Here is a 14,212-nt window from a genome sequence, read left to right on the forward strand (position 1 = left end):
TGCATATGCAAATGTACATGCACACACAGTGGTCTTCCTGTGTGCCCACATACAGGGAACCTGGGAGGAGCTGGGACAGAGGGCAAGCTGGAGGAAGAGCACTGATATATATATTTTACTGGGGGAGATAAAGGCGTCTCAGACATAGGATGTGAGAGACCTGCTTTAAAAGTGGAAAATTAAAAGATGCTTTAGATATCAATGTATTTTTTTTATTAACTCAGAGAAAGAAAGATACAGTACATGATATCAGCCAATCATATGCGACTTTTGAATGACATTTTAATAGACTCATGATCCTATTTATTCCTCTGTACAAGTATTAAAAAACTCATATGTGAATAATCTTCTGTAAATTTTTATTAATTGGGGTTACGGGGAGGGTTTTACCAGAGCACATCCTGAGAACATTAGGAAATTACAGACAGACGTGAGACAAGTGCCAGACAGAACAGATGAAGCAAGCCCCTCAGCCACCTGAGAAACATGAAGAACATAAGATCGCAGGGACCACATCTTTGTTAGGGACACAGGATGCAGGATTCACATGGAGCCCTGGGCGCCCCCTTGTGTTGCAAAATAAACTAGCAACTGCATTTATTTGTTTTTATGTGTTTTGTTTTTTAAGTTGTAATCCTCGCCCTTGTCACTGAGCCTCAAAAAAGCAATTGTTTACCCAAACTGTTTCAAGCCCTCTCCAGTCAATCTTGCCCCTCTCGTCAGTAACTTTCAAGGACCCTATGTAAAAAACAACTCTTATTCACTCCTTTTCTCATTCCCCACACATTCCACTCCAGGAAATTGGCAACCTCCCAATACAGAGCCATGTCCTCCCTCCTTGAAAGGTGAACTTAAACAGATTTTCCTCTCTTCTTGGATGAGCCCGTTTAAGACAAAGCTTAATTACGGAAGGCAGCCATTTCTTTCCTGCAACTTGTCGCTGCCATGCTTCATAGTTTAACCAGAAAGATCCCTCTACCCTACCCCACTATCCACTCTTCTGACCTGACAAGTTAACCTGCTAAACCATCCTTACGATTATTTACCAGCAAAGATCGGACCAGAGACGTAAATAATACACCTCAATATACAACAGCTCAGGCTTGGTTTGTAGGCAGAATTTCATTCAATGGCCATCAGAGGAAAAAATATATACATGGAGTGGGCTGGGGAGGAGATGGACAGGGAGGAGGCCTCTTGGTGGCAGGAGGACGTGGTGGGAACTGTGGCGATTTGTTTACTTGGATTTGCCAACTGGTCCAATGGATACGGGGTCTGTTTGCACTTGAGCGTCCAACATCCGCTTTGGTCCCTGGAGAAAAATATCAGAAAGTATGTCCTAATGAGGATCTGTAATATCAATAGCAACAACTGCCATTTATTTAGCACTTACTCTGGGCCAAGTGCTGTGCTCAGTAAATGCACCTCACTCGTCAGTGGTGGGTAAGAGAATAGTCTCCCGTGAGATGCCCAAATTCAATGCCTAGTTTTATTACTTTCTAGCTCTGTGAAATCTTAGACAAATAACTGGTTGTGCTTCAGTCAGCTTCTTTCTTTTTCTTTCTTTCTTTTTTTAGAGAGAGAAGCATCGATTTGTTGTTCTACTTATTTATGCATTCATTGGTTGATTTTTGTTTATGCCATGACTGGGGATCGAACCCACAACCTTGGCATATCAGGACAATGCTCCAGCCAACTGAGCTACCTGGCCAGGGCCCGTTTCTTCATGTTTCAAATGGGGTGACAGCCCTGGCTGGTGTGGCTCAGTTGGTTGAGTGTCATCCAGTGCACTGAAAGGTTGTGGGCTTGATCCCTGGCCGGGGTGTGCAGGAGGCAGCGATCGATGTTAGGCTCTCACATTGATGTTTCTCTCTCTCAAAATCAATAAACTATTATTTTAAAAAAAATAAAATTGTGGGTGATACAAGTCATCTCAGAGAATTGTTCTAAGATGAAGTGAGTTTGTGCATGTAATGCATTTAGCACCGTGCCTGGGGCGTAGAAAACCCTCCGTGATTACAGCTCATGTCAGTCACCCTCTCTAACCACTCTCTATCCACACTGTCTCCACCTGCATGGAGCGCTGTGGACTGCCGGCTGTATCCCGGTGCCCAGTACCTGCCCAGCACACAGTAGGTATCACCTGAATGCGGCTGAATAAACTCTAGGAATCAAGTAGTATTATTACTGTTGTTATTACTATTTAACCTTTTCTGTCCAGTATAATTTACATACAATAAAATTAATCCTTGTTTGTGTACAGTTCTATGATCTTTGACCAATACAAGTAGCCATGTAACCACCACCAAAACCAAAATAGGGCGTTCAATCGCTTACAAATCCCTAGGCTTTCGGAGTCAACCCCTCCCCCAGGCCCAGACACTGGTAACCAGGGGCTGTTCTCCAGACCTAGACCTTTGCCTCTTTCAGGATGCCGTAGCAATGGGATCACAGAGCATAGAGCTCTGAGCCTAGCTTCTTTCATGTAGCATAATGGGTTTGAGATTTATCCATCTTGCTGCATTATCAGGGGTACTATTATTATTGGCCGTTTTACAGTGTAGTAAATATATTGTAAAGTAGTATAGTATAATATGGACTTATATATATAGGACAGTAAAGTATATATACCCTAATCCTAACCCAAGTGCAGATAGTACATAGAGTGAAGCACAGGTAGTAAAATACATATAGTATAGAATAGTATAATAGATAGTATATATAGATAGTATTGTGTAGTATAATGTAGTATAGGATAGTATACTATAGGATAGTGTATACTGAATAATATATACTAGAGGCCCGGTGCATGAAATTCATGCACGGGATGGTGTCTCTCAGCCCAGCCTACACTCTCTCCAATCTGTGGGATCAGGCCTAAACCGGCAGTCTGACATCCCTCTCACAATCCAGGACTGCTGGCTCCTAACCACTCACCTGCCTGCCTGCCTGATTGCCCCTAACCGCCTCTGCTGGCCTGATTGCCACCTAACCGCTCCCCTGCTGGCCTGATGGCCCCCAACTGCCCTCCCCTGCCAGCCCAATCACCCCCAACTGCCCTCCCCTGCCAGCCTGATCGCCCCTAACTGCCTCTGCCTCGGCCCCCACCACCGTGGCTTTGTCCGGAAGGAAGTTGGACATCCAGAAGATGGCCAGTTACCCTGTCTAATTAGCATATTACCCTTTTATTAGTATAGATACATACATATAGAAACCTAGTATGGTTAATATAGCATAGTATATAGTATATATAGTACAGTGTAGTAAACCATCGTATATATAATATAAATATATGTAGGGTAATACAGTATAGTATGGTATATACAGGGGTAGGCAAAAGTAGTTTTAATTGTATTTTTTGTATGGAAAATACAATATTTAATAAATCCATGCATCCATCCATTTATCCATCCATCCATGCATCCAGCCACCCCTCCATCCATGCATCCATCCATGCATCCATCTGCTCATCCACCCATCATCTACTCATACAGCCCCTCATCCATCCATCCACCCACTCATCCATCCATGAGGCATGCATCCAGCCAGCCACCACACCAGGGAGGACAGGACATTTGCCATGACAGATATGGTCACGGCCCTCCCAAGGACAATAGCCTAGGGAGGAAACAACTAAACAGACAGAAATAAAGAACACAAAAAGGTTGATTGATTATTTAATGTCTGGCCTCCTCTCATGCCGACCAGGCTTCCTTGGATGGAAGGAGCTAAGTTTACTAGTAGTCACCTCTGTGTACCCGGCCTGCAGGGTCAGGCTTAGAGCAATCTCCCTGGGTTAAATTCTTCAAGACTCCCTTTGGCCACAGACGGCCATCCATGCTTCTAGTCAACTCCTGCCCCTGCCAACATCTCCCGCCCTTGCTTTCTGTCATCCAGCCAGACTGAACTCCAGTTCTCTGCGCCCTCTCCAGCACACCTTGGCACCTGTCTTCCCTCTGCCTGGCACACATTCTGCCTTCAGACCTCCCCTTGTCCCTCTGTCCGCAGACTAGTTTGAGACTCCACTTCCTCGGAGAAGCGCTCCCTGACGCTCCTCTCAAGGCCAAGGCCAGGCCACACCCTCACTCTCAGGCTCCCCTCACAGGCCTGCCTCCTGCCTCCCAGCTGTTTCCAGACCCAGCACCCTCACCCCATCCATCCCACCAGGACTGTCACTCCAGACAGCAAGGCCTGTGCCCACCTTCTCTCTCTGCCCAGCACAGCGCCTGGCGCAGAGCAGGTGCTCCATAAATACTGTTTGACAAATGTCCCGCCAGCCCCTAGCCAGTGGTCCCCTCAGGAGGTGAGCAGCACACCCCTGGCCCAAGAGCCCAGAAAGAAATGCTGAAAGCTCCGCCTACCAGGCCCTTGAAGAAGCCCCTGAAGGACTGGCTCCGCTTCTCGCGTCTCCTCTGGGGCCTGTCCCCGTTCTGCAGCGCGTTGGCCTGGGCCACGGCCACGGCCACGGCCGGCTCCGCACACGCACAGGGGGCCGGCTCTTTGGCTTCCTGCTTGTTGTTCCTCTGCTTGTTGCTCTCGGAGGCGGACGTCTTCTTGTCCTTGGCGGAACCCTCCTTGCCCTTCTGGCTCGCTCCTGCCGGCTGGGGCTGAGGCTCGGGCGGCGTGGTGGCCTTCTGTGCGGTGTGCGAGGTCTACAGCAAGTTCAAACAAATGCATCTCAGTGGCTGCAAGACAACTCTCAATAAATATGTTAAAACAGAGATACTCAAACGTTGGATGGGATCTAGGTTTTCAGGAGTCCTGGGTGAAATGAAGAAAATAATAAAAAGAAAACCAAGAAATGCGCCAATATTTATTACGGTACAGTCACAGCAGGGAACATTTGTTTGTTCATCTAATAATTTGTTAATTTCATGCTTTCCCAGCAAGCATGCTTCCCTTTTCTGGCACTAGAATGCCGGGGTCCAGCCCCAGCAGTCCAGGGGTTCCCAAAGGTGTGGACGGAGTCGGTGAAGAATGTTTTACACGGAGACAGCGTTCAGAACTCTCTAGCTCTCTTTAGTCTCCGTGGATCTTCCTGTGCCTGGCTGAGGCCACAGAGTAAGATCCTGAGGCAAACTGAGCCTTTATTATAGTCAGAGGTAAACAAGGTAGTGGTTACCAAAGTTACACTGTTCTTGTGAGTTTCACTTGTTTACACTGTTCTTGTGAGTTTCACTTGTTTTTGTTCTTGTTGCACTTCCCTCAGCCCATTAGCTTCCCAGGTAAGATCTAGGGAGCATTATAAGGTCAAGCCTAATTATGCTTAGAGGACTGTGCCCTTTAAGCTGGGACTTGTTTGTGACTTTGCCAACAGGTCAGTCCGAGGTTTAACCCTATAGAGGCTCCCCACACTAGAACCTGGGTTTTCCTTGGGGAACCACTCTCCACTCTTGTCTATTCCTTAGGGTTGAGGCACACTAATGATACCCCTGGACAGGAGCATGTGACCCAGCCTGGCCAATCAAACCATTGCATGTGATTGGGCTGCTGTGATTGGTTCAGGATGGCCAAACAGATGAAAACTGAGCTAATCTCAGAGCTTTGTTCAAACAGCTGTGTGAGAGAGTCCTGCTCCTTTTCTGCTGGGTTTAAAGATAAAAGCCTGCAGCTTCCAGAGCCACGGGCACTTCCAGGAAAAATACGTTTGAAAAGTTAGCTAACACAGAGGAAAGCTGAGAGATTAAGAGAGGAAGAGCCCACATATTGATGGCTTTGTGTGTATGCCTGGATCTAGCTGTTCCTGAAGCCCTTCATGCTAATGCTAGCTTTGAGATATTTCTGCATGTGCAACTGCATGCAACTCTTTTCTTGGGGATACCTTTTCTATTCTATGTCTACCTTGATTTCTGGTGTGAAACTGTCCCTTTGCTTCATAAAACAGTGATGAAGAAGATGATTGTTTTATTTTTAGTTTTGAACTTACATCCTTTCATGCTAAAGTGGAATGTTTATAATCCTACTTCGTTCCTACAATTTGGAGGGATGAGACTGTAAAATCCAAAATTCTAGAAAATACTGGGTAAATTAATGACAGATTAAAAAAAATCTACTAGGAAATAAAAGCCTTTTCTCCACAATTTTCTTGAACTGAAATGCCTACAGGGGCCAGACAGATAAAATAAACCTGACCGAGGCTACAGGTAAGAATTTTTTTGGAGACCTCATTCCTCCAGTTGCGAAACCAATGTAGGGACAAGGAACTATTTCTCTAGTGTAAGAAGACACCAGTTCAAGCAATGCTGTCTTTGATGTTTTAGGGAGACAATTTGGAGTAGGGGGACTGTGGTGAGCTGAATGTCACATGTCCTGTTTAAACAGCTGCTCAGACCCAGCCTAGCGATGCTAGGTACGATCCCAGCCCAGTGTAATCGTCAGATCTGGTTTTTCAATGGAAACTTAAAATTTATTTTTTTAAATGTGACATATGTGTATTTTTAAGTACTGACTTCTCAAGTTTTAAAGCGCTGTTTACAGCCAACCACAGCCCCAGTACCCTGTGAGCCACATTTGACCTACTGGATATATGTTCGCAATCTCTGATTTATGAAGTTATTACTGTCCCCAGGCCCAGAAATTCTATGACAAGGTGGCAGTTTGATTGAGAAGGAGCAGCCAAAGAGCTGTCACTGACGTTGTGGATTGAGCACATGCCTTGGAAGGAAGTGGGAAGACAGCGAAGGCCCCAGACCCCAGGCCTCAGCAGGTTGCAGCCGCCGGAGGGCAGCCTCCCCTGCAGAAAGCAGCATCAGACACTCAGTGCACCCGAGAAGCTGTTCTGCAACCGTGTGTGCTCAGTATTTCTGTCGGACCCCTGCAGCTTACATTCTAGCAAATGCTAAGGCACAGAAGGTCCAAGTACAGCAGACAATGAGCCAGAGACTCCCACCAGAAAAGACCAGTAACCAGTGACCCCATTCAAACAGCTCCCCCACTGTTTTTGTTGCATGGATGATTTTAAGATACAGCGAAGAGCTAAGAGCTTGGTGTGTGAAGTCAAAGGGACCAGGTTCTAGTGCTGTCACAACCTTGTTGTGTGGCCTTGCTGTGTGTTCGGTCTCTCAGCTTCCTCATCTGCATGGAGGTAACTAAAGAAATCATACCTGTGCCGCTGGGAGGACTAGATGAGCTGGTAATGACACCGTGCTGGGCCCATGTGAATGGCCAAACATAAGGGGGCCAATCATTTTGGTTTGTTTGAGTAGCGGGTGGGGGGTTCAGGACATGGAACAGTTTTAAAACTGGGAAAGTCCTGGGAAAACTGCTCATCTGGTTTAACATCACCAGAGGTGATCCTGAGAGACTGTGTGGATCCGAGTGCCAGTACAGAGGAGGCACTCAGGAAACACGCGTTGATTCAAGTCCCCCTGGGATGTTTAGGTCATGACTTAAAGGACAGGGAGGACTTTTCCATGTGGAGAAGAGGGAGGAGCATGTGGGAAAGCTTTGCAATAAGAAATAGCTGGGGACTCTGGCTTGTTCACGCTGTATCTGCAGAGCCCATTAGCGCTGGTAGACAGTAGGCGCTTAACCTGGAGACACTGACTGAGCTGGCGTGGTTGAGGACTGCACTGGGAACGAGGCTGGAAAGAAGTGAGGGCACGACAGCTAAACCCACCACCGAACCGAGGTCACCCGTCACTTACTTGGTAGCTGGAGTCTTTCCCATTTATGTCTTCTGAGTGGGTGTTCCCTCCATCCCCTTTCACTGACTAAAATAACAAACAGACAATGGCCTTTCAGCTACCACACACGCAGAAAAATAGAGCACGCAAAGGCAGTTCTGATACGGGTGGCCGCAGTCATTCGTTGTTGAGAATCAGATCAAGACAAATGGAAGACCAAGTGGAAATGGATTACTTATGAGATATACACTTTCCACATGGTCTGCACCCAGAGAGTCTAATAAATTCAAGCATCAGCATCCAAAAATGACAACAACAAGACAAGTCTTCAACTGCAGGGTTAGGTCATTCTGGAATAAATAAATGGTGATGAAAATACCAATGTTGGAACCAGGAGGTGACTGAAAACATCGATGAATGAGTCAATGAACAAACAGGTGGCCCAAAGGTACAAACACCCAGTTATAAGATAAATAAGTATTAGGGCGTGATGTACAACGAGATGACTACAGTGACCTCTGCTGTGTGATATAGAAAAGTTGTTAAGACACTAAGTCCTAAGAATTCTCATCTCAAGAAGAAACATTTTTTTCTTCCCCCCCCATTTCTTCTCATTGTACCTGTATGAGATCATGAATGCTAACTAAACTTTCAAACCTTTATGCTGTACACCTGAAAGTCATACAGTGATATATGTCCATTATATCTTAATAAAACTGGGACAAATAAAAACAAAGTAGATGAATAAACAATTAAACCATTCGTAGCCTTTCATTGGTGACATTTGGTGGTTCTTCATTGCTCCCTCCCTCCTTAATTCCTTCCCTCATCCCTTGTTTAATTTCTCTCTATTCCCCTTCTGTTCCTCTGGGAAGAACTCCTCTTCAGAGATGAATTGGAACAGTTCATCTTGGGCTCTGTATTAAAAGGACCACAACCACAGAAACTTGTTTTTTCCAGCTGTCAAAAATAGCAGAGTTCCTGTTTAAAGAGACTAAAATTCTTTCAGAGACAAATACTTTAAAGAACAGTCTGAAGACTCTGAAATAATTTCAGAAATTTTCCAACGTGATACAGAGCAACTTTCTTCATGGAGTTTATTTCTGATCATGATCATCAAAGGGTGGAGACGAGACCTGGTTGTGACATCCAAGCCTATACATAAAGTTATTTTCTGTTTCTTTTGCTGGGTCGCACATTCCTATAGCTTGATAATCTGAGGCATGTCTGAACCATTTCCAATACATATATCTCTTAGGTACTCAGAATTCTCATGGAGACGTTTGGTGTGTATTTTGATGGAGATGTTATCCAACCCAAATTGAGATTTACAAGAAAAATTGGGAAGCCATTTTAATGTGGTGTGAGCATATCAGCAACACTGTTTACTCGATCGGCCTCACTACAATACATCCAAAGAGCAGGACCTGCTAGAAATTTCCAGGATAAACAAAGGCTATGAGTCCAAACGTGGTGTTTTACCAAGATGCTCACTTGAAACGAAATTGGACAATTCAGACAAAATTACACAGTGGAGGCCAATCTCATTTTAGTGACAAATAATTTCAGAAAACTATGTCCAATCTTTACACCCATCATGTATTCATTCCTCCCCTTTTGCCTTTAATTCCAAGTGAGTGTAATTTTAGGGAATTTCAGGTAGGACTACGACATAAAAATGATGTTTGCTCAGAAAGCATTACTCAGAGAATCACCAAAATGGAGCTATGGCTGTCCTATCTCCAGGTCGTCTCAGAGAAAGCCAGCGTCCAGGAGAATCCCAGGAAGCAGAAATAACACGAGTAGAAGGTGAATCAACAAAAACCGAGGCTGAGCTCTGGCTTGGCCAGTTAGCAGCTCTGTGACCTTGGGCAGGTCGCTTCAGCCCGAGTCTCTGTGCCCTCACCCGCACAGCAGGGCAGGAGGAGTGCTTGTTCCGCAGGGTTTTTATATTAATAAGTGAGTGGTACACTCGATGTGCTGATTAGCACAGTACCAGCCACACCGTTGCATGCAACAAATGGAAGCTATTATTATTATTACTATTAATCACTGAGAAGTGCAGAATTCATCCCCTTTAAGAGTAGAGAGAAATGCAAATTGCTGGTGAAGACAGAACTTGCTCAAACAAACTCTGCTTCCAGAAACCCTTCCTTATGAGCAGTCCAGCATTTATAGTTCATATTCAGGGAAGAATTTGAGATTAAGAACTTTGGCTAGGAACTCCCATTTGACCCAGTGATCCCACTTCTAGGACTATATCCCAAGAAACCAAAAACACCAATCAGAAAGGATATATGCACCCCTATGTTCATAGCAGCACAATTTACAATAGCTAAGATTTGGAAACAGCCTAAGGGCCCATCAGCAGATGAGTGGATTAAAAAAATGTGTTACATCTACACAATGGAATATTACGATGCTATAAAAAAGAAGGAACTTTTACCATTTGCAATAGCATGGATGGAACTGGAGAGCATTATGCTAAGCGAAATAAGCCAGCCAGAGAAAGATAAATATCACATGATCTCACTCATATGTGGGATATAATGATCAGCATAATTTGACAAATAAGAATAGATCCAGAGACAACTGGTAGGGGAGGGGGGGTTAGAGAGCAACCAAAGGACTTGTATGCATGCATATTAGCATAACCAATGGACACAGACACTGGGGCGGTGGGGGCTTGCCCAGGGTGGGAATGGCTGAGGGGAAGGGAAGGAGTCAATTGAGGAAAAAGGAGACATATGTAAAACTTTAGACAAAAAAAAAAAAAAAGAACTTTGGCTAGCCTGATCAGCGTCAACCTATGAACCAGGAGGTCAGGGTTCAATTTCTGGTCAGGGCATATGCCTGGGTTGTGGGCTCGATCCCCAGAGTGGGGCATGCAGGAGGCAGCCGATCAATGATTCTCTCTCATCATTGATATTTTTATCTCTCTTTCCCTCTCCCTTCCTCCCTGAAATCAATAAAAATATATTAAAAAAAAACAACAGCAACAAAAAACCCCCAGAACTTTGGCTAGAAAACTCTTGTGTTTTGTTTTGTGTTATAGTTACCATTATAAACCACCATCTTCCCCACCCCGTTCCAGATAGTAAATTTCAACAGGTTTTCTTAGACTCATTAGATTGAATGTATTTTGCCCAATACTGAAGCTCACAGTCTTTCTTACCTAAGCCTGAGAATGTTACTCTAACAAAGAGTTTCCTTCAAAACTAATGGTCTAAGGAGACTGGAGGAGGATTCAGTGAAACAATGTATGTGACACTAATTTGGAGGAGGAACGTACTGTACTTTTCAAGTATAAGGTGCTATTAATATTGACAAATGATAGATCTGTATGTCTCTATTTCTCTCTACCACCTTTATGGTTTCATCTGCCTACCTGGTTTGCAGGTACATGAATACAGTCCTCTACCCACTCACTTTATAAAAATATAACGCTTCAACTATCCAATTTCTTGACATACAGTTGACTTAATGCATAGAAGCATCATTTTTGATTGGGGCATGACAGATGTTTCAGCTGTTCCTTGCAATTATGCTGAAGATCTGTAGGAGCCCAGAGGGTCTTTGTGAAGTGCTATATCTACCTGTAAGGTAAGTACTTACATGACTATTTTTCCCCCCTCCCTGAAATAAAATTATTTGGAAAAAAATGATATTCTTTCTATTTTTACTTTTATGAGGTTAATTTCTGGAAGGAAAAAGCTCTCTTTAGAAATGAACTGGGCAATACATTTATTAAAATAAAAACTCAACCAAGAGTTACTTTGTCATGGGATGGTGAATGCATTATCTGAAGGAAACTTAAGGGTGACAAAGACTAGAAGGTGGAAAGTCAATGATCTGGTGACTGGAGACATAGCTTACAAACAAGGGGATTCATTTGAAATTGAGTTTTCTCTTCTATTAAGTCAATTATTTTAAAAAAAACTATATTATGTAACAATATCTAAAATCAGTGGAAACATTTCCTTATTTTACTCAAAAAACAAAACAAAACAAAACAACAACACAAAAAACAAAGAATGCCATAGGGATGGACCAGGTACTGACTCTATTTTCAAGCCCTTAGAGCAGTTTATTTTTTTCCTTCCTGCATAAATACAAAGACTTTAGATTAGTTTGGAAGCCATTACATATAATCTAAAAATATTTCTTCAAAATAATTGCTGAAGCTGACTTCCAGGAGGCTACACTAAAGACATATTAACACAGATGCATAAAAGCAGGGGGCAGGGGTGTTCATGCCAGTTAGCGAAGTAGGTGAGACCTTGTGTGTAAGACACATGGTTTGTGCTCGCTCAATGCGTCAGAGAGAGAAAAATAAACGCCTGTTTTCTTCCTTAGCTTTCGTCTCCATGAGGACAAGAACCATGTCTGATGCTCACGGCTGTATCCCTTGTGCCTGAGTAAAGTGGGTGCTCAATAATTATTTGTTCAATAAGTGAATGAATGAAATGCAACGAGCTGGAAACAAGCCAATTGTCCACCAACAGAGCAAGGGCGAATCAGAGTCTAATAAATCCAGACAAGGAGACTCAATGAAGTTGTTATAAAGGATGATGTGGCTCTGTATCAGGGGCCTCAAACTCAAATGCTCACAGGGGTAGGGCCAGCGGCATAAATGAGTGAGCTGGGCTGGATGTGACAATAGGAAGTAGTGGGGATTGTGGTAAACTAGCAAACCCAAGTCTTTTGTGGATTTGAATTAACCACAATCTATAATAATAAAAGTGTAATATGCTAATTAGACCAGACAGCTGAATGACCTTCTGGATGAAGCCGGGGTGTGAGGGCCAAGCCCCTTGCATGAATTTTGTGCATCGGGCCTCTAGTAGTAATATAATGTTATAATGAAATCAAAACAGAATGTAAGACAAGGGTCATTAGGATATCTGGAATTTTAGGGGAAATCCCAACAGTCATGGAAGCTTTGGAGTTTACACAATCAAAGGAACAATGTTTAAGCTCCCAGGCACCACCCTTTTCTTGGGCAACAGATATTAAAAACAATGGACATTGTGAGACCTGACACTATGAATCCCCTGAAGTCTGCTTCGGAAAATAAAAGTCTTCTACCTTTATCCCTACCCTATGGAAAATCAATTCCAAAGGACTTTTGTTTCCAATTTTGTTCCCCTAACAGTTCAGATTACCCAGTTTCTACTGCTAGAAAATATCACCAAGCAATGGATAGCTCTGGAGGATGAATTTAAGTAATGTGGGACTCACTGGAATGTAAGGATTTGTTTTGAATGGATGGTTTACACGTCTTTCATGCTTTATTTGGAGTCTCTTGTGTTTTCCTCTCTTTTAAGTGAAGAAGTTGAGCATGTTGGTTATTTGGAAGAGAAAGTCATTCTGTTTGACATACATGTTATCTCTCAACTCCATTCAGACATGGGCCAGCTGGATCACACTCAAGGCTCTGACGAGCTATTTGGGGACCCCATTTGTGATGCAGGTGGGTTTCCAGAAACAGGCCAAATGTTCTTTTCTTTCCTGACATTGTGTACAAATTGGTTTAAACATCTCCAATCTTGATCCCCATTTTCAGTGCCAAATTGCAGAGCAAATGGCCAGGAATATGGATGGGGTTCCAGCCACATAGGCTGCCCACGCCTACGCAGTTTCTCCATGAGAAACCAGCAACGAAAGAGAACAGTTCCTGCCAACAGTTTCTAAGAGTTATTTCGCATATGCCTCAACTCCCACTGGCAAGGGTGTTGTGTTGTTTTGTTTTGAGGACTAGAAAGAATTCTTTAACAGGTTGGGCCTGTGAAATTAGAGTTGCTTCCTTAAAGGATTAAATTCCCAAATACTCATGAACATGAAGGCACACAATAATGAAATTCTTGTTTTTCATTAAAAGAGAATTAAACCAATGACCTTTTACATGCATTTTTGCCTTTTGTCTTCCAACTGATTTGGGTGTTAGTTCATTATATTATTTAAGTTCTTGGATCTTTAGGTATTTAATGTGGATGATGCTTTATAGACACCAAAGGCTGTATGCCTGAATTCTTTCCATTCTATATAACTACGAGCATGGCGAATTTACCAACTAAGTTATACATATTCATTCTTAGAAAATTATGTTCTCATTTCCTTATTTGAATATCTATAAGTCAGCTTTATCCAAGTTTGTGTCACCTTCAGAATTTTCCAACATCAATATGTAACTTTGACTATTCATTACTTAATCCTTTAAAAATGCCTATGTTCTTTATGTCATAAATGTGTTTTCAAAGGAAACCATATATAATTCCTGTAATAAGAAAAGCAGTGTCTTTTGCCATAAACAGGTAGAACCTTCACAAATAAATAAAAGTAAACAATAATATTAACTTCTAGGTGGATACTGTTGTCTGCTGAAACTCAGGACCCAAGGCCAGCTCTTTCTTTGTTAAGAAAGGAGTTAGTAGAGCCCTGACTGGTGTGGCTCAGTTGGTTGAGCATCATCCTGTTACAAAGAGGGCACCTTGATTCCCTGTTGGGGCACAAGCCCTGGTGGGGGGTGTGCAGGAGGCAACCGATGGATGTTCTTGCATCGATGTTTCTCTCTCCCTCTCCCTTCC

At 43.3% G+C, this 14,212-nt stretch overlaps 1 protein-coding gene across 2 annotated transcripts in view; it reads right to left on the reverse strand.

Moving 5' to 3' along the window:
* Window positions 1-879: 879 nt before the first annotated feature.
* Window positions 880-14,212, reverse strand: part of BCAS1 (breast carcinoma amplified sequence 1) — a 61,030-nt gene continuing 47,697 nt past the window's right edge. Inside the window, exons 9-11 of one of the 2 annotated variants that reach the window (XM_023762729.1) lie at window positions 7,647-7,712; window positions 4,362-4,652; window positions 880-1,312 (exon numbers count right to left, since the gene is read on the reverse strand). In XM_023762729.1, coding sequence (XP_023618497.1) covers window positions 1,238-1,312; window positions 4,362-4,652; window positions 7,647-7,712 — 432 coding nt within the window. In that variant the 3' untranslated portion in view covers window positions 880-1,237. The remainder of the gene's footprint in view (window positions 1,313-4,361; window positions 4,653-7,646; window positions 7,713-14,212) is intronic. The other variant, XM_023762730.1, reaches the window with a different exon arrangement.

Source organism: Myotis lucifugus, unplaced genomic scaffold, assembly GCF_000147115.1.
Source record: "Myotis lucifugus unplaced genomic scaffold, Myoluc2.0 scaffold_258, whole genome shotgun sequence".
NCBI lineage: Eukaryota > Metazoa > Chordata > Mammalia > Chiroptera > Vespertilionidae > Myotis > Myotis lucifugus.